Here is a 20,232-nt window from a genome sequence, read left to right as displayed (position 1 = left end):
ATTACTAAAACTAGTGTGGAGCACCATCCATTCTCATAGTAATTTAGGTGCAAAGTGCCTAGTACTTGCAATAATAATATAGTGATAAATTTGTTCACATTGAAGAGACTTCTACACCTCTACTTAAGAAGCTACAATATTCGTGCTTGACGAATATTGTTGTATACGGTCCAATAAATTGTGGGAGTGGCTTTTATTTCCGAGTAGTGGCCTTTGGCTCACAATGAACCTGTACCACTCTACAAATATGTGTCACTTTGTGAAGCTTAAAAAGCTTTTCTCCAAATTTGGGTGTACGCTTATGTTTTGCTTCTTTAACCCAAAAAAATAACAAAAAAGATAATTACAAAACGTCATGTACCTGCACTTTGAATAAATTTGTTTAAAATTTTAATTAATTTAAATTGGAATGGAATAAAGGTAAAGAGGAAACCAAAGCAAAACTTCGTATTTAAGGGATGACAAAACAAGTGTAGGGGACTATCGAATAACAGTAAAACCCTGCAGGAAGCTTGAGGTTTTTGCAGAGAAGCAGAGAAGCTCGCACGGGAAGAAGGACAAAGACGGAGCAATGGGGAGCATGAAAGTTACCTCCCTCAATGACGTCAAAGTGTACACTGTCTCCGGCCAGCGTTCTTATCCATCATGGCTTCCTGCATCCAAGCTCAAGTCCCTGCGAAAAAACGACGGTTTGTTCTGCTATTCTCTCAGAAGGATCGTACTCCCATCGTCTATCACGATAAAAAATCAGAACTTTGATGCTTTTACTCTTCGCAGATTACACTCGCAGAATCGAATTGATACAGGACATGGAATTTGAGACTGCCGCAACAAGGATAAAATCGACTCCAGACAATGAATACATTATTGTGTCAGGTCTCTCTCCTCCATTCAACTTTTGTTTATCTTCCATGTCTATGCTTAGGATCCAAGGATCGTTAGAAAAGAACAAAATCAAAGAAAAGGCGCGTTTCTTTCTTCATAAAAGAAAAAAGTGTATTTATATCATGCGTATTGTTGTGTGTGTGTGTGTGTGTGTGTGTGTGACTCTTTTCATACAAGGTAAAAATTGGCGGGTCATATAAAAAACAACAACATGAGCAATGAAATTCCAAGGGGTGACATAAACTTGACATACACTTCCATATCCTATGGGCAATATTGGTAGTATGGTCAATCCCTACGTTAGCAGTCATATAGATTGACCCGCATATGGCACAATTTTGAGTTCGGCAATGTTGGTGGGCATCTACATTTTAAGTGTCCCTTGGCCTCTATCTTCAATTATGACAAATTTGTGCCTCGTTAATTGGGATGAGCAGGCCCATAGTAGCTCATAAATCCACTTCATGCCATATCTTTTTGCTTTGGAAATAGGTAGCAAAGTATATGTGTTTCAAGCCAATTGAGTTAGTGCCTCCTCACTAAATATGCACATAGCTTCATGCAACAACCATGTCTCCATCAGCCCGTTTCCCAAGTTGCGATGTGTGTGTGCATGCATGCACTTGTGTGGGTCCAACAAACCATATTTTGGCATCTAAAATTGGGCACTCTCTCTTGAGTTTGAGAGGTTTCAACTTGTATATTTGGGCATCTTGGATTCAGAAGTTTGGAAAAATTACCAACAATGCCTAGATATGAGAATTAAATGCCAAACTTCAATCATTGGACTTCATCAATATTCCTAAATCAATTTAGGAAAATGCTCTATCTCAAAATTTCAAATTTAGGTACTCAATGTTACTCAAATTTGAAATTGGGACAGAGGTTTCAACTTGTATATTTGGGCATCTTGGATTCAGAAGTTTGGGAAAATTACCAACAATGCCTAGATATGAGAATTAAATGCCAAACTTCAATTATTGGACTTCATCAATATTCCTAAATCAATTTAGGAAAATGCTCTATCTTAAATTTTAAAATTTAAGTACTCAATCTTACTCAAATTTGAAATTGGGACACTGCCCAAGTTTGAATTTGGCATATTGCCTTATTGGATCACGGATGTTTTGTTATTTTTATGCGTTGCTTCACTTGGCTTTAATTGATAGTGAAATGCTTCGTGCTAAAAATGAGACATTTTGGGAGGTGGAATGTGTTGTAGTTATTGGGATTTTGACAGAGTTGGTTGCAAAGAAAGTACAAGGAAACCCTGAGATTCTTTGAGAGAATGTGTAGAAGCGGTAGGGTTTGCAGTGGAGACAATAGAGCTTACAAACAAACATGAATTGTGAATGAACTCAAGAACTACAAAGTGAATGGAATGATGAATAATGAACAATGTTGTGTCTCTCGAACATGGCTAAGGTTTGAACCACAGAGTCTAGAGTTGATGGAGTGGCTTGAGATGACTGCATCATCCTTGCCGATTAGGCAACAACACATGTGAAAGGAGAATGCTCTATGGAGGGAGTGAACCACAATCCTCTAGGTAGGGGGTGTGAGAGTGCGTAATAGAAGAGAATCTTGAATATGGAGAGAGAAGGGAAGAGAGAGACAAGAAATAACACAGAGAATGAATGGGTCTGAACTGATCTGAAATGGATGATGCATCCAAGGCTGGCCTGATCAGCCCCTACACACAGCTGGTGTGCGTCAGTGAGGGTGCTGAAATGGGCAGATGGATGATGAATAACAGACTGGAAATAGCGGGAGTTCTGGCAACTGAAGAGAATGTGTGCAGCCTGGTCGGGTGGCGGCTATTAATAGTTGGAGATGACAAATTTGGCCGACCAGCAGTCAGCGAGCGACAGTGATAATACTGGCCATAAAAAATGACCGATTTGCTGTAGCCGCCCAGCCTACTAGGCACAAAGACCGCAATGCACTCAGCTTGGAGGTGCAAACATAGCTGTAAATTGATTGACAAAGATGGAATTGGAAATGGAAATGCATTGAAGCTGTTAGAGCTCTTTGTTCTTGTTAGACTCTTTCAGAGCTCACAAGGAGGGATGACCAGCATGAATACAAGAAATGCTAATACCGCCTCCCCAAACTTGGGAGTGCCTGAAGGCCTAGAATGTGCATATGATGAAGCATAGAAGCTTGAAAAAATGGCTTTGTGAAGATGTCCTTTGCATTGTTTACCATAGGACAATAGACCACTTGTAGCTCGAACTCCACAATCCGCTCTTGAACGTAGTGGTATTGAGCCTTAAGTGTGCTTTGTGTGAGCATAAAACACTAGGTTCTTCATTGAGAGCAAGAGAACTTTGGTTGCCAACCCATAGCAAGGTAGGTCTTGCTTAAGGGAAACCAATCTCTGCAAGCATGCGGTGGAGCCATGTTGCCTCTTGTGTGATGGAACACAATGCTTGATACTTAGCCTACTTTGATGAAATAGGTTGCTTCTTATTGCTTCAAGAAATTGCATTGGATCCAAGGGCTTTGGCTTATATAGGCAAATCCAATGGTTGAACATTGAGAATCGACGTCTCTAGCCCATTTGAGTCACTCCAAACTCCATCCAAAAAGCATGGCCCCTCTTGATACACGATTATGTAGGATTGTCTCTTCTATAAGTATTGCAAGATGTAAAGAGTGGCTTGTGAGTGAGCCTTCGAGTAGTGCCTTTTTGAAAGAAGACAACAAGGCTACCATGTAGGAAATGTTGGGTTGAGTGTGGATATAAGCCAAATGGGAGATCCAATAAGGCATTGATAGTGGGTAGCATCTAAATTCCACCAAGAGCTTAGAGGTATACTTGTGCTAAGAAATGAAGATGCCTTTAGGAGGTTGATAGACCTCAAGGCGAAGGAAGAAGTGGAGGAGATGGAGATTGGTCATGTCAAACTCCTAGCTGAGTATCTCGTGTGTGTGTTCAATCTCGTGCATATGGTTGTCCATTAGAATAAGATCATCCACATAGAGGATGATGAGGACACATTGTTGACCACCCAATCAAAAGTAGAGATTGGGGTCATCATCTAAATGGCGAGAGCCATGCTTAAGAAAGAAGTGGTCTATTTGTTGATACTAAGCTTTTGGAGCTTGCCTCAAGTCATAGAGGGCCTTCCATAAGTTGTACACATGGTTTTCCTTATTGGGCACATTGAAAATGATCTCCTAAAGAACACCACTAGGAATGTGGAGTTCATGTCCATTTGATATACGGGCTAGTGATGATGGTTTGCAAGAGTGAGAACAATCCAAATGGTAGACATTTGGGTAGTTGGAGCAAAGTCTAAGAGTAACCCAAACTAGCCTTTTGAGTGAAACCTTTGGCAACAATCCTCGCCTTGTACTTGTCCAAGGTGCCATTAGATAGTATTTGCTCTTGTAGACCCACTTCACACCAATCACTTTCTGCATTGTGGATGCGGAAGCAACTCCCATGTCTCATTCCACACAATAGAATCAAGCTCATCTTGCATAGCACAATAGCATGTCTCTTGTGCAAGTGCCTTTTGAAGAGTGGTAGTCTCATGGTCCTCCAAAATTAGAGTTGTAAGGGCATAGTTCACACTCAGTGAATGCTCATGCCTTTGTTGCAATTTGGCTAAACGACGAGGGCCATTTTGGTATCTTTGGAAAAGAGGTGACTCTAGAAATTTGTATCAACCGTTGAAACATTGGGGGATCACATAGGGGTGCTCATCCTACGAGGCATGTGAAGATATGCTAGGGTTTCCATGGAGAAAACACAAAATGCATGAACATGCCTAAAACACAGTAACTGATACAAAAATGAAAAAAAGCAAACAAAGAAGAAAGATAACTCTGAAGTATATGAATGAATTTGTGTACAAGATGCTTAAAGGTGAGAGTTGTCCAACAACCGATGATTCTCGTGGGAGTGGGCTACTGTTTGAACATTGTTTTGGATTGTGTTTGGGCCGAGGGGAAGGTGTAGTAGCCTATCACTTGGGAGCAAGAGCTGAAAATGAGGCAGCTGTAGAGAAGGTGCCTAGGGCTAGAGAGCTTGTGGCAGGGATGAAGGTTGGACAACCATATGAAGAAGTAGACTAATGACTGAAATGAACGGGATCAAGAGTGGTTGAGTGTACTATCTATTTATAGACGAGGAACCAACCAAACTAGGAAAGTTTGCTTATGGAACTTAGAAACTCTTTTTAGCATTAACATTAAAGTTTGAGTTTTGGGGTTGTTTTAGTGAGCCTATTAAGGTTTAACGATAAATGCTCAGTTTTTAACTTGATAAGGGATGTTGAGGGATCTCTTTGTCGTGTGATGCACTTGTGTATAAAAGGGGACTCCCTTCATCTATTAGAAATTGCGTGGTTGAGAGCTATTGCACCGAACACACACACTATATACAAGAGGGAGCTTCCTCAATAACACAAGAAGAGAGATGGAGGTCAAACGTTTTCTTGTTGGTTTTTCTTCATTCTTTCTTACACAATACAATGTATACAAAAGTGTAGATAAGATACAATATAAAGGAAAGTAACCTATTAAGTTGAATAATGTATAACTGACTATAATCGACTAGCGATAACTATGCAAGCTGTAAGTAGTTGTAACTAACTAAAAATAATAAGTGATAATTTTGTGGTCATGTAGGATCATAATGATTACTAACGTGCTAAATGTAGATGTGTGGATCCATTTAACGAGTTGGTCCATTATCAAAGGCTGCACCTGTTGAGCTTGCCATCTCAGTACTTCCTCTCAAGCTGAACTACATCTCTACAAATCCAAGTAAGCTTTGAAATCCTTGAAGCTTCTTTGCACCAATGCCTTTGTGAAAATGTCAGCTTCTTAATCCTATGTGTTGACATACACCAAGTCAATCTTACCTACAAGTACCTTCTCTCTCTCACAAAATGGTAATGTACCTCAATGTATTTTATCCAATATGGAACACTTGGTTCCTAGCTAATCGTATACTACTCATGTTGTCACAATAAATGATAATTGGACCATCTTCTTGCATATCCAAATCACCCAATAATTTTTGCAACCATACTATCATGGGGATGTGAAATTTTGAGATGCTTTAATCTTGTTGATAATATTTTATTAAGTTATTAATCAAATGTGTAGGGTTATTTAGCACATGTGATATACATGGCAGTTATGTCATGGTAACATGCCAAGGGCCCCGAGGATGCAGTGGGTATCAAAGGCAAAAGTTGTGATAAGTTATGCCAGTTGGGCTTTGGGAATCAATTGGTGTCAATTTTGACCCTGGGATAGTTATTTGGCCAATAAGTGTTGGTGGTGACACTAGGGACTAGTATTAATTAATTAATTAATGTCAGTCTAAGGGTTAATAGAGGTTGGGGACCATTCCAGGTTGCAAATGGCCTAGCTAATTTAATTTGGATGAGCACATTAATTTTGGCAGGGTCGAAAAGGCTGAAATTAAATTTTAGGATTATTTAATATTGAAAATTAGTTTAATGGTTGGATAATGCTGGAAAATGGGTTTAGAAGGCTGCCACTTGGCGAAAATGCCCATGCAAACTGAGAAAACGTTTTTGGAGGCTGGGTCTCAACCATTCAGTCAATTTATAGCTTGGGAGAGGGGGAGAGAGAGTTGTTGGTTCATTTTTTAATCAGAGAACAACAATTTGCTGTTGAAGACAGCCATCTGGGGGCCTCAACAAGTAGCAGACAGCAAGGACTCACCTTCCAGGGGCTGGCAACAGTAGTGCTCATCAGGTGACAGCATTTTGGAGACGTCTAGCAGTAGGTGACTGCATTAAATGCAGGCTAGAGCAGGCAGTATGTAGAATTTAGGGTTTTCTTACAAAGAAGATCAAATTTCTCTCTCATCTTGGCTTTCTCTCACCTTCTCTCAGCATTTCTCAGCCATTTTGAGTAGATCTCAACCAAATTTGGTGGACAGGAGAGAGATTTCTGTTGTAAACCCTAAATTTCTGCAAAAATTAGGGTTTTACAACCACCTTGGGACTTGTGCCAATTGGTAAAGGCATTGTATACTGAATTCAGCACTTGAAATTTGTGTAATTGTCAAGGAATTCAGATGTTAGTTCATTTATTATAATTCGAAGCAGTATCTGGCCAGTTGGAGGTTCCATTCGTGCAAGTCTTGGGTGAAAAATCAAGGGGCAATTGGCCCGAATCGATGGCTGATTGTTGCTACAGAAAAGAGGCTTTTTTGGAATAACAAGGGAGATTGTAAATCTCAGCTTGTACTCATTACATTAGAAATCAAGTTAAAGAAATACCGAAAGGGGCGTTGGTTTTGGGGCCAATAGGGTGTCCAATGTTCGAGATTATTAAGGAAATTTGTGCATTTTAAGTTATGTTCATTTGTTGATTGCTGTAATTAAGTGCTTAATTAGGGAATTACTACCCTTTCCAAGAAGGAAGGCTGGCTACACATACCACCTCACATATTGCCATAGCAGTACCTCTATACTTAGCCTTTGTACTTGATAAAGCAATTGTTGGTTGCTTTTTGCTACTCCAAGTAGTTGTTGCACTATTAAGGGAAAACATGAATCTGTTGGTGGATCTTCTATCAGACTTGCTACTAGCCCAATCTACATTTGTATATCCAAACACTTGTATATTCTTACTTGACTCATAAAAAAGTCCATAATGAAAGACTTTAGATTCCTCAATATACATTTGATTGCATCCCAATGAGGCTTTTTAGGTACATACATATCGAAGCCATATTGCCTTTGAGACAGTCATATACTATTAGTACATATGATATTCTCAATGCCAATAAAGTACCTTAGCTTACCCAAATCCTTCATCTCAAACTTTTGCTGCAAAAGGCCCTTGACATTAGCAATCCCACCATCACTATCACTTGTAATAATCAAGTTATCCACATAGATGACTATGATGACAAAATATGCATTATCCTTTCTCATATAAAGTGAGCGATTTGTATGAAAAACATAAAAATCAACATTGATAAGATACTTTTCTATCTTGTTAGGCCATGTTGTAGGTGTTTTTTTTAGTCCATAGGGCGCCTTCTTTAACTTGCAGGTGGGATGCTCTACACCCTCATAACTTGTTGGCTGCTCCATGTACACCTCTTCTTGTAAATCACCATGCAAGAAGGTATTTGTTGGAAGTTATTGAAAGCACCAACCTTTGGCTGTTGCCAAAGCAATCACACTTTTGATAGTTGCCACCCAAGCAACTGGACTAAATGTCTCTTTATAATCTATGCCATATGTTTGTGTATAGTCTTTTGTAACTAGCCTAGTCTTATACTTGCTAATAGAACCATTTGCATTATGTTTTATTTTTATAAATCCACTTACAACCAATAGCTTTCTTGCCCTTGGGCAATTGTACTAGATTCCAAGTCATGTTAGCCTCTAATGCAACTATCTCCTTATCCATTGTTGCATTTCAATGAGCATGACCAACAGCCTTCTCAAAGCAAGTAGGCTCAACGTCCTCAACTACCTTTATCATATATGCATAATGGTGAGTTGCATAACCCTCAAAACTAGACCTTTTAAAAACAGGGTATCACATCTTGCTAGACTTGCGTACCATTGGATCACTCAATGGAGTCTTTATATTGCCATGTGCTCTCTTTACACCTGGTGTCGTGATTGAAGGAATACCAAGCTCATCATCCAAACTCTCTAAACCACCAGAATTACCACCAAGAATGGTGTTCTGAGTGAAGGAATACTAAGCTCATCATCCAAGCTCTCTAAACCACTAGAATTACCACCAAGAACTGCACAACTAGTAAATGCATTATTACCATCTGACACTTTTTTTTCCCTTTGTCATTACCTACAGCACTAGTAGATTCACTTGAAGATGTGGGACTACTTGTTACTCTCTCAGACCAAGGACTAGCTTTAGATTTACTACTAGATGATGTCTTTGGTCCACTAAGAGTCCATGATTTTTGCTTTTTTGCTTGCTTACGACTATCATAATTATCAACATCATTGATTTAGAAATTAAAATTGGTGATTATACTGAACGAAGAAATTTCTTAGTTGTGGCTTTGCAGTCTAGTGACATTATCTTAGGAATGCCTTGGCGACATCAGTACAATTTTGATATAGATTATTCCACGCATTCAATGAAAATTCATTCTAAAGGGAAACAAATCAATTGCATGGTTTGCATCTCCACTAGATGCATACCAACTACTCACCTCATAAAAAATAATATGCATGCTTACTTGAAACTCACTACTAATAAAGTTATAAGAATGATACCCTTTCTGCTTAGTAAGGTATCCAATGAAAATGTATTTTTTAGCCTTTGGGTCCAACTTTTTCCTTAACTCATCAGACACGTGAATATATGTAATATTACCAAACACTTTCAAGTGTGATACATTAGGTTTTTTTTCCTGTAAAACATTGTTTAGGAGTCATACCATGAATTGCAACTATGAAAAACGTGTTCATAATGTAGACAACAATATGATTAGCATTAGACCAAAAATGCTTGAGGATATTTTTCTTAGCCATCAAGGTCCGCGTAACTTTTGCAATATGTCTATTTTTCCTTTTTGCAAGTCCATTTTGTTATGGGATATACCTGCATGTAAATTGTCGCTTCCTCTATCTGGCCTTAAGTACTTAATTTTCAAGCTTGTTTTTGTTTCAACAACCACCTTGAAAGTTTTGAAGTACTCAAACACTGTATTATTTTCCTTCATGAAATATACCTAAAGTTTTTTAGAGCAATCGTTAATGAATGTAACAAAGTATTTACTACCACTAAGAATACATTTTGTTGGGTTTCACTCACGCCTATGCTCACACAGGAGTGTCAATGATCCGCACGTAGGACACTGGGGCACTTTTTATTCTTTGTAAGAGAGGTTTTTTTTCCTAGTTACATTATTCTTCATTTGTGTATTTATGTTACATATTTTGGTCACTTATCACATATTATATACATCTGTGTGTGAACACACTTTAAGTCACTTACACAACCCTAAAGTTGAAGGGTTATTCTTTGTACTTTGGTACCTTACTTTTCAATTAATAAAGTGTCGAGCAGTGACCACACATTCTTTCTCTCTATTGTCGTGTACACTCTCCCAAGCTGATTTACTGTCCCTCATTTTGTCTATCTCCACCAACATATTTTGGATAGGTCTTAAACATCTATACACACAACATCAAGTATATTCTTGCTTATATCTCTATCACATGAAAATGGTTGCCTTTCTTGCTTTTCAGATTGACACGCTTTACAAATGTTTGTAACTTTGAACGTAGGCAAACTTTTAACCAATCCTTTGGACTACATTAATTTAACCTTTGCAGATTTATATGTCCAATATGTTTGTGCCATATTTCAATGTTTGCAGCCACACCTTTGCCTTTAGCATACATAGCGTCATTTATAGTAGAGGTTTTAGCATTCAAAGTAAATATACTACCAACTCTGCTTTCTTTTGCAATCAACTTGTACTTATTATTAAAGTCCAACAAAACAACCCTTCACATTAAATCTAACTTGCAATCCTTGCTATGTCATTTGACCTAATTCTTTGTGATTGATGATACATGTAAAATATCTGACAAACACTTTGTCTGACCATTATGCAAGGACAATGAAAGTTTTTCAATATGTGAAATCGGATGATATGAATCATTATCTGTCTCAACATAACTTGGACTTTATAAATCTTGCATATTTTCAAACCATTCAAAATGGCCGGTTATATGATTAGATGCACCCAAATCAATATACTATATATAATCACATGTCCCCTTTCCTATAATAGCATTCATCATATGTTGCATGACAAACAAATACTCATTTTTGTTATCATTCTATCTTGCAGATGATGCATAATTTTCTTGTTGCAACTTGCCATTACGAATGCCATTATTTTTATCAAAATAATGGGTTGCAATATGACCTGTTCTTTTACAATAATGATTATGACCTTTATTTTGCTATCTAGCTCTTTCTTTACAGCTCCCCTTGCCTCTAGAATTACCACGGCCTCTCAAAATTTGCATGTCACTAAACTATTGATTTAACTTGTTTTGCTTGTTACTACCAGCATGCCCTATACCACGGCCTCTTGAAGAGGATTTGTCACGTTCCCTTCCTGAACTTGAGTAAAATGTTTGGACCAGCTCATTGTTTCTTTCAAGTGATTCACTCTGTATGTTGATCTCTTCAATGATCATGAGAGAGACTAATTAATGAAAATTTAGAAGCAGCTTCCATACATACACAGAAGTAATAAACGAGTTTCAGGCCTGCTCATTATTAAGGGTACCTAAAGTAGATGAAACCAAATTATTAATATCAAACATTGCATCAATAGCTGTTAATGCATTTGCAATGCTTTTTACTTTCAAAACATACTTATTTATAGGCATCTATAAACTCTTACTTGAGTTGAATCTTTCATGCCTTTGTATTTACTGAAAATATATTCTCAAAGATTGTTCAAGCTACATGTGAAGTTTTTGTATTTTTGATGTAACCCAGTATAGTGTTATCAGTGACTGCAGATAGCTAATATATTACCTTTTTATCTTTTGTATTCCATTCTTTCCACGCCTTTAATTCTTATGCTGTTGGATGATTATTTAGCTCTAGTTTATTTTTTTCACTTGAAATAAATTCGAAGAGGCCTTTCCCAATAAGGAAGTTTGCCACATGGAACTTCCATAATGGATAGTTGTTTTTGTCCAGCTTTTCAATAATATGATTTCCACTATCCTTAGTCATTATGACAAAATTGAGTGTTAAATAGCAAGCAAATCGTTTGCAATCTTTCATAGGATGTGCACAACAACACTTTAGGTAGTCTTTCTCATTGATTGCTCAAGAATACATATAATTTGCAACCTGTTTGTAGATAAACCTTGTGTTTGCTTCTTGACAAAAAACCTCAAAACTTACAAATTTAAAATTTATAACTTGTGCATCGAAGAACGGCCGATACAACCGAGATTACAATATACTTTGAAACTGTTGTTCGTAACCTTGTGGAGCTAAAACGGGGCCTAAAATGGCCTCAGATGACAAAAAATACAGTGGGTTAGTCTTAAAGGGCTTATTTGCAAAATATATATTGTTTTACTTGCATACCAAATCTCATAGCAATTTGTGATTTTTGCTCCGCCCTCCTCTAAGTGCCTCTCTAGGCACTATCCAAGGGAAAGAGAGAATGGGAGAGCTTCTTATCGATTGTTTGCTTCTTGAATCCTTGCTTCTTCTCCTTCACTTTAACTTTCAAAACCAGCCTCTCTTAGTAGCGTCGTTATGATACCATATTAGAAATCACGTGGTGGGGGGACTTGCTTGAGCTATTGTGCCAAATACACATACAACACAGAAGAGGAAGCTTACTAAGAATATTAGAAGAGAGATGGAGATCAAAACGTTTTCTTGTTGGTTTTTATTCTTTCTTTCTCACACAATATAATGCATAGAAAGTATAGATACGATACAATATGAAGGAAAGTGACCTACTGAGTTAAATAGTGTATAACTGATGACTATACTAATCGACTAGTGCTATAACTATGCCAGTTGTAAGTAGGTGTAACTGACCAAATATAATAAGTGGTAAGTTCATGGCCATGTGAGGATCATAATGACCACTGACATGCTAAGTGTAGATGTGTGGACCTATCTAACTAGGTGGTTCATTATGAATGTTCGCATGTATTGAGCTTACCATCTCAACATCATTTAGTGAAGAAGGCTCCCCTTTGGTGGCCAAATGTCCCTCAAAGAAGGCTAAGGGGATGAGCTAGAATAGAAGTTCATTACATCCTTGGACATGTGTGGGTGCTAGTAGTTGGTCATAGTGGTCATGAAGTGACTTAGTGCAAATGCACTAAGGGCACTTCAGGTTTTGGGTAGGTAGTTGAGTCCTAATTATACGACTTGAGGCCCTATTGTGTATATCATTGTGTGACCACTACTCTTGGACTCTAGGCCTATGGGCTGATGTATTCGTACACCAAGATGGTCTGGGCGGGTGGTATGGGGCGCTAGCTCTTGGGACATGGGTGCAACCTAGTGTGTTGCTAGCTCTCAAACTTGGGGGTGTGCTTGTTTGGCTCTATGGCTTGGAGGTGAGTTTGATGTCTATTCCCTACATGTCTATGGATGTAATTTGTGTGTCGTCATGTGCAAATTGGATCCTAGGTGGATGTTTCATTGGTATCAGAGCGTCAACTTGCTAGTTGTTGCAAGATTGGTGTGAGATTTTTCAGCAAGAGAGTAGGGTTTGTAGGGAGAAACACGGAGTGTATTGCAAACATTGAGAGTAGGGTTTGTAGGTGTGATTGAAGAATTAGGGTTTGTGAAGAAAATGATGAATGATGAATCACTGAATCATGCTGAATGAATCAAGCTGATATAGTGGAGCAATCCTTTGAGAGGACTACACTGTCTTGGTTGATCATGTGGCAGCACCTAAAGGGAATCTACATTGTGAAGGAGCGAAATGCAGTCGTTCGGGCAGAGGCGTCAATGAAGAGGGAAAAGAGTTGCTCTATGGAGGGAGTGAAATGCAGTCCTTTGGGGAATGGAATGTCAGATTAGACATTGGAAAATGCGGGGAAGTAGTAGAGGGAGCGAAACATAGTCCTTAGGAGCTGTTAGAGATGAAGAATGTGCTGAAACCTCTGTGAGATGATAGTTAGCTGTCATGGCGATTGTTGGGCAGCTAGAGGGAGAAGAAAATGCAAGAATATCTAATAAAGATCCCTCCGTGTAAGTGGCTATAGATAGGCGACTGCTGGGCAGCCCTTTAGGAGTGAAGAAAACACAAAAACATGTCTTTGATGTAGGGGTGATAAAGAGGGTGTAACCTGCTGTAGATGGCCTGAAATTGCTGCAAATGCAGCCTCCGTAAATGTGGGGTGGCAGTAGGAGCTAGAAGCACATAATAACAATGAAGATGATCTGCTGTACCAGTCCAAGGAGTGAAACCATCAAACACAACAGTAGAGATGATGATGAACAGATTGTGAGGCTGAAAATGCAGCAAATTTGGAGTGTCTGGAGCTGATAGTGATGCAAAGACAACCTCTAGAAGGTGTCGTGATCAGTTGGACAGCACCACAAACTAAGATATCTGCCAAGGTAGGGGTGTGGATAGTAGTGGTAAGAGGGCTGAGGCTGAAGGTGTGATGGGAAATGATGAAGAATGAGAGAGTCAGTGTGGAGTGGGGTAGAGAAGGGATGAATGCCCATGCCCTATTAAGGCACATGAGTCACTGAACTCCCTAGGGTATCACCCTGACTCTCTTGGGTGGTGCCCAACTCTAAGAAATGATACAAAAAAGCCTTTTGGGGTTGTAAATGGAAACCAAAATAGGAATTAAGGAAATGAAATGAACTTAAAGAATGGGTTTTGCACTACCCATCTTAGGCCCAAAAAGGCAATTGAAGTCGGTTGGGAGGCAGAGTAGCAAATAATCTTACTTGATTAGCAAGAAATCTTACAAGTAGCATAAGTCCCACTAAGAAATTATTAATGCACTGATGGAATCATCACAAGGAGTGGTTGCAATGTAATTAGATGTATATGTTATCACATGTACACTTGCCACCATGCACATGCATAGACATATATGTATGACATACAAGATACATACCATATATACATGATCTTTTAAATGTATACATGTATATAATATGCATTGCTCTAAGAGGTGAGAGAGAGATTATCCACCTTGTAATCAAAGTATTCCACTTGAAAGGAGACCTATAGTGAAGAATAGTAGATAGGATGAGTTGAGAGGGCTTGAAACTCGACCTCGGGAGATAAGCCACAAGCTCTATGACTCCGTGTTGGAAGGCATGCAAGGCCCCAAATTAGGAAAAATGTAGAGATTTTGTGTATCAATGGGAATCAATGGATGAGATTGTCTGGAGATGTCAACCACCCAAACAAGGTAAAGGGTAAAATCAGTCTTCCTTGTAGGATAGGGTGTTGATATTTGATTTAATAGTAATTATTGTAGGTAATTAATTCACATAAATTGAAATGCACACTTCACCTCTTAATTCTTGGACAATGGACAGCTTATTGGCTTCAAAATTTGCATCCCTTTTGACATTTCTTCATCTTTTATTGCAAATGGATGGAGTACAATTGAGATTCACAGATATTCTTTGCTAATCTAAGTGCTACTTGTTGTTATTCATGACTAGTAGGCCTTCAAACCAATTTGCCCCTTGGTTTACTTTTGGAATTGGCCTTCACCTTGCTCCTTGCGAGACAAATTTATCCCCAAATTGAAATTGATTGCTTGGTCTCTTGAATCTCCTTGAAATTCTTCAATCCTAGTTGTTGGAATTCAAGTCTTAGGTCTTTAATTTTGAGCATGCATCTTAAGGTAGCTTTTCAAACCCTAATTTTTGCTGTAAATTAGAGTTTATAGCAGAGATTGGTTGATTGAAATCTCTTCCCCTCATGGCTCAATTTTTGGACAAGTGTTGAGATAACTTGAGAGGTGGTTGGAGGATGGGAGAGAGTGCTGAAGAGAGAGAAAGTTCAGACTTCCATTGCGAGAAAATGGAAGAAATCAATCGCTGCCTTGTCTAGACAGCCATTAAAGCTATGTCCATTGATGGAATATCCCGAATATGATATTGTTTAGCTGAAATAGTCCTTAAATTATTGTCTCCTACTGTTGTAGTCTCTTTTGGGCATGTCTCCAGCTTCTTGAGGGTCTTCTATTGGCTGAAATATGGCCTGCTCATTGTTGCAGGGGTAATGGTAGCGTTCTCTCTCTCTCTCTCTCTCTCTCTCTCTCTCTCTCTCTCTTACACACACACACAGCCTCAAAAACGTCTTTTCCACTTGCATAGGCTCTCTCTCTCTCTCTTACACACACACACACAGCCTCAAAAACGTCTTTTCCACTTGCATAGGCAAGTTTTGCAAAGTGGTAATCTTCTAATTCCATTTTTTAGCATTCTCCAGCTTATTTGCCTTTGGCACCAACTAATATCTTGGGTCCTAGGTCCCACACTCTAAAATAATTGAGGTGCACCTCCCATGTTCAAGTCAGATTTGCACATTTAATTAACTTTTAATCAAATGCTAAGCAAAGCAATAAAATTTTACATTCTCGTGACAAAGGGTGTGTGAAGAACCAAAGGATGAGTAGGGTGAATGTGAAGGAAGGGGATCCCCCTTTGTTAGAAGAAGAAAAATAAGTCCCCTTTGAAACCCAATAGCCTACCAAGACTACAAAGACGATGGTTATCTTACCAAGGGAGTCCAAGTATTCACCCCAGAGAGGACAGGGCATCAGACAAAGGGTGCTTGTCGGTTGTGGAGTGACCTACCAAGCCCTACAAAGGCAAATGAAACCACATTGAACCTTTTTTTTTTGGTTTTTGTTTTTTGTTTTTGGGTGAAAATATAATTTTAGAGGCGGTGGCCGATTAAGTAATAGTGACCCAAAAGATGGGAGTAGAGATGGTACACCCAACACATCCCAAAATAGTACAAGCTTACCCAAACACTCTAAGATGTCGATGACGAGGGAAAGGTGATGAAGTAACATGGGAAGAAGGATGGTGGTGTAAGCTGCCGGTAGAAACAACTTAGGATCCGTCCAATAGTACTCTGCACAATGGGACACATAGTATGCTACATGTTGAAGAATGCTCATGCAGGAGGTGCCACTTGGACAATGGCACCCGTGGAAAAATTGTTCACTTGCCCAAGTGTCCTAGTACAAAGATGATGGAATCATGTAATGGATAGGGGAAGGTACAATAGAGAGGAAAGGCCGATGTCAAAGACAAGTGCCGAAACTCGTAGAATACTAAGAAGGGTAGGAACCCCCTCTCAAGCGGGATATCGATGCCGAAGAAGGATGAGGAGCTGGTGGATGTCGGTCTTCATGTCGTATTGAGAACCATGTGGATGAAGATGATGAATTATCCCTACTGGAAGAGCAGGGATAGAAGTTACTGCCATGATAGCATCAAGAGAGATATTGTACGATCCACCGCGGGAGGGGAAGCCTCCATGCTAGTAGAAGAGCAAAACTCCAAGTAGATGGAACCATGAAGGAATGATGCATGTCTCCTCTCTCTAGCTCAGAAAGGACGGGTCCAAGCGTGCATGTTAGCTCTGCAAAAGAGAAAAAAAATCTACAAGCATAGAGGTGAGCAGTGAGGTGCTCCAGAAAACAAAATTGAAAATAAAAGAAAGCAAAGCTAGGTCCAATGCAAGGAGTATGTGAGTATGCAGTGAAAGTCTAAAGAAAAAGGCTAACTGTGTAGCCACCATCGCGTACGACGAGGTGGCGAAGTGGTCCTAGAAGGTGCAATGGATGCCCTAGGAATGGATGCATAAAGTGCAATAGGCGAGCCACTAGAGTAGTGCAATTAACTAAGCCTTTAGGAGTAGTGAATGATCTAGGCTGCTAAGATTGTCCGTGTGCCACATGCCTAATAGCCATTGGGGCAGATAAAGCAGATAGTGTAGCAGCGGAAGGTGTAGCTCCACTAGACTAGCCAATCGGAGTGGAGGCAGTTGCAGTAGTTTGCTATGGTTTTCTAGGTGGGAGACCTTGGGCCTTGGTATGACACTTCTCATTCACATGGCCCAACCTTTGGTGACAGTGTATGCAAAATCTATTTTTCTTAGGAATTTGTTGCGAAAGGGGTTGTGTTTCTTTGGTTTCATCGAAGAAAGTGGTGTGACACTTATTTTGGCTTGCCATCACATCTTGTAAGTTCTTGCCACCGTTAGTTTTCACTCCCAACGAAGAGGCTACCAACATTCGCCCCCTCTGAATGGATGTGTGTGGATGTGTGTGGAGGACTTTTTGTGGACTTGATCATGCAGCCTCACATAATGCAAGAACTGGCACTCAAACTCATAGAAGGTTGGCAATCTAGGGAGTGAGATAACATGTTGGATAAAATGGAAGTATTTGTTGGGCAATTTGTTCAAGAAGAACGTAACGTGATCTTTGTTTGTGACTTCGGGGAGCCAATAGTGGAAACTCGACGAGTAATTGCTGATTCTCAGCCAACTTCTTTCAGATCATCCTCTTCCTTGATGGAAAACTCTTGAAACTCAAAATTGAGATTGATACATCGAGTGTGATCTTGTGCTGCATAGCGGTCAATGAGATGACTCTTAACGCTCAGATGTGAGAAGAAAAAACTGTAATTGAGAGTGGAACTCAGGAAGCATTCCTTGCATTAACTCAACATTGGTTGTGGCATTATGGGTTCTCTATTGACGGATGTGATCAAGGTGAGCTAATTGAGGGTGCGTGTGACATAGACTCGGTACCAATTGTTGGGTGTAAAGGCCCTTTACGCACTCTCTCGTGTATATATTACTTCACACATGTGAACCCACCCTAACGAGTTTAAGTGTACCGTACCCTAAGTATAAATACATTCTTTTATAGTGCGGTACACACCTATCTGACGACTCACTCTCACTCTATCACTGTCAAACATTGTTCAGCTCGGAGTTATCGAACTCCTCGATCATTTTGCCTGCTCTCAGCTCTCTTTCTCTATCTGCTTCCTCTTCACCTCTACAAATTGGTATCAGAGCCAATGGCTCACGCAAGCCGTTTAGGAGTAGACGAGCAGGTATCAGGTCGACTGACTGGTCGAGTGGCTGGTCGGGCGTAATGTGCAGGCGACAGGTCAGGTGTAGGCATATTGGGCGTCAAACGGCGGACCGATGATCGACAATGCAAGCAAGAGGTCGGGTGTAGGCATAACGGGTGTCAGACGGATTGACGACCGACAGGCGACTGCTGCACAACAGGGTTGGAGGCGACGCTGTTGCGCGATGGGGTGGAGGCAACTGCTGCATGACGGGCGATAGGGTGTTCGGCCACATGAACGACGGGCAGAGGCAGAAGGTCAATAGGCCATTTTTCTCTTTAATTTACTTCATCTTATTTTCCCCTCTCTACCGGGTGTTCACACATACAAGCACAGAGTGCAAATTTGTGCAAATCAGTCTCTTAAAATTTGGGGCTTTTTCCAAATTTGGTGCCTGACACATATTGCAGTGACCTCTGAACCATAAATTGCAGACATTGAATGCACAAGCATCAGAAATTTTTGGGGATTCTCAAATGCAAGTGAAATTTTTGCTTGGATGAGCCAATTTCTTGGAAATTGTGCACTGTTGGACCCCGAAATTTGGGGCTTTTGCAGAAATCGTGAAATTTCTGCAACATTAGCCCACACTTGATACTTGGGAAGATGTATTTATGCAATTGGAGCAGATTCATTGCAGAAATTTTGGGGCTTTTCACATTGGTGATATACTTTTGAGTCGTTTTGAGACTGGACAGTGAAATTTGCAGCAGATTCACTACTGAGTGGGAGTCTTTAGAGTTTTGGATGCTTCAAATGTTGAAAAAGGGCAGCTTCTCTTGGTACATGTATTGCTGAATACTCATTATGTAGTGAAACAGTGGTAAATATAGCATTTGGGTCTTTGCATTTGGGAATTTTCGTGATGTATTACTGAAGTGGGAGCTATCCTTAATGTAAATGTATTAGATTTGATTCGTGCATATGCTGTAATCAGTACTTGAGATTGAAATTTGCAGCTAAACATTTGCTTCTTGGACACTTTGGAAGTACAAGAGTGTGTACTTGCGTGTTACAATTTAGAAACCTTGCTATTGGCTCTGAAAGCATTCAGCCCTTTATTGTTGTTGTGTATTGTTGAAGATGCCTGGTAGTGCATCTACATCTGACACAAAGAATCTTTTTGAGATTCGTAAATTTGACGGAAATGGTTTTGATCTTTGGAAAGATCGTATGTAGGGTATACTCTTTCTAAAGGATTGTGATGATGCTTTAGAAGAACATAAGCCTGTTGCTTTGCCAGATGAGGATTGGGCTAAAATGAATAAAAAGGCCATTACTTATATTAAAATGGCCATCACAAATGATATCTTGGTTGATATAAAGGGGGTTGATACTGCCTATGTAGTTTGGGAGAAACTTAAGGCTACTTATGAGAATACAACTCTTGTCAATCATGCACATCTCATGCGGAAGTTGGTCAACTTGAAGCTTGATGAGTCCAAATATTCCTCAGAGCATTTGAATGCTTTCACTGGTATTTTGAGTCAGTTACAGGATGTAGGTTTGCCAGCTTTTGATCCTAAATTGAGGGCTATCTTCTTGCTCATGCCTTGCCCGATTCATGGGAAGCATTGGTTGTGTCATTGAGAAATAACCCCAACTTGACATTTGATGGTGTGCGTGGTTCTATTTTGAATGAAGAGATTAGACACAAGGCAAGTGGGGAAAACAGTGGATGAGCCTACAATGTAA

At 39.6% G+C, this 20,232-nt stretch overlaps 1 protein-coding gene across 2 annotated transcripts in view; it reads left to right on the top strand.

The window, feature by feature from the left end:
- Nucleotides 1–467: 467 nt before the first annotated feature.
- EDA7 (embryo sac development arrest 7) overlaps nucleotides 468–20,232 on the top strand; it is a 97,822-nt gene continuing 78,057 nt past the window's right edge. Inside the window, exons 1-2 of one of the 2 annotated variants that reach the window (XM_087674720.1) lie at nucleotides 468–689; nucleotides 778–876. In XM_087674720.1, the coding sequence (XP_087530846.1) occupies nucleotides 572–689; nucleotides 778–876 (217 nt within the window). In that variant the 5' untranslated portion in view covers nucleotides 468–571. The remainder of the gene's footprint in view (nucleotides 690–777; nucleotides 877–20,232) is intronic. The other variant, XM_087674721.1, reaches the window with a different exon arrangement.

Source organism: Lygodium microphyllum, chromosome 3 (genome assembly GCF_053477565.2).
Source record: "Lygodium microphyllum isolate KBCC chromosome 3, Lygodium_microphyllum_v1.1.10, whole genome shotgun sequence".
Taxonomy (NCBI): Eukaryota; Viridiplantae; Streptophyta; class Polypodiopsida; order Schizaeales; family Lygodiaceae; genus Lygodium; species Lygodium microphyllum.
Note: the sequence above shows the minus strand (reverse complement) of the source record. Positions and strands in the feature narration are given on the sequence as shown.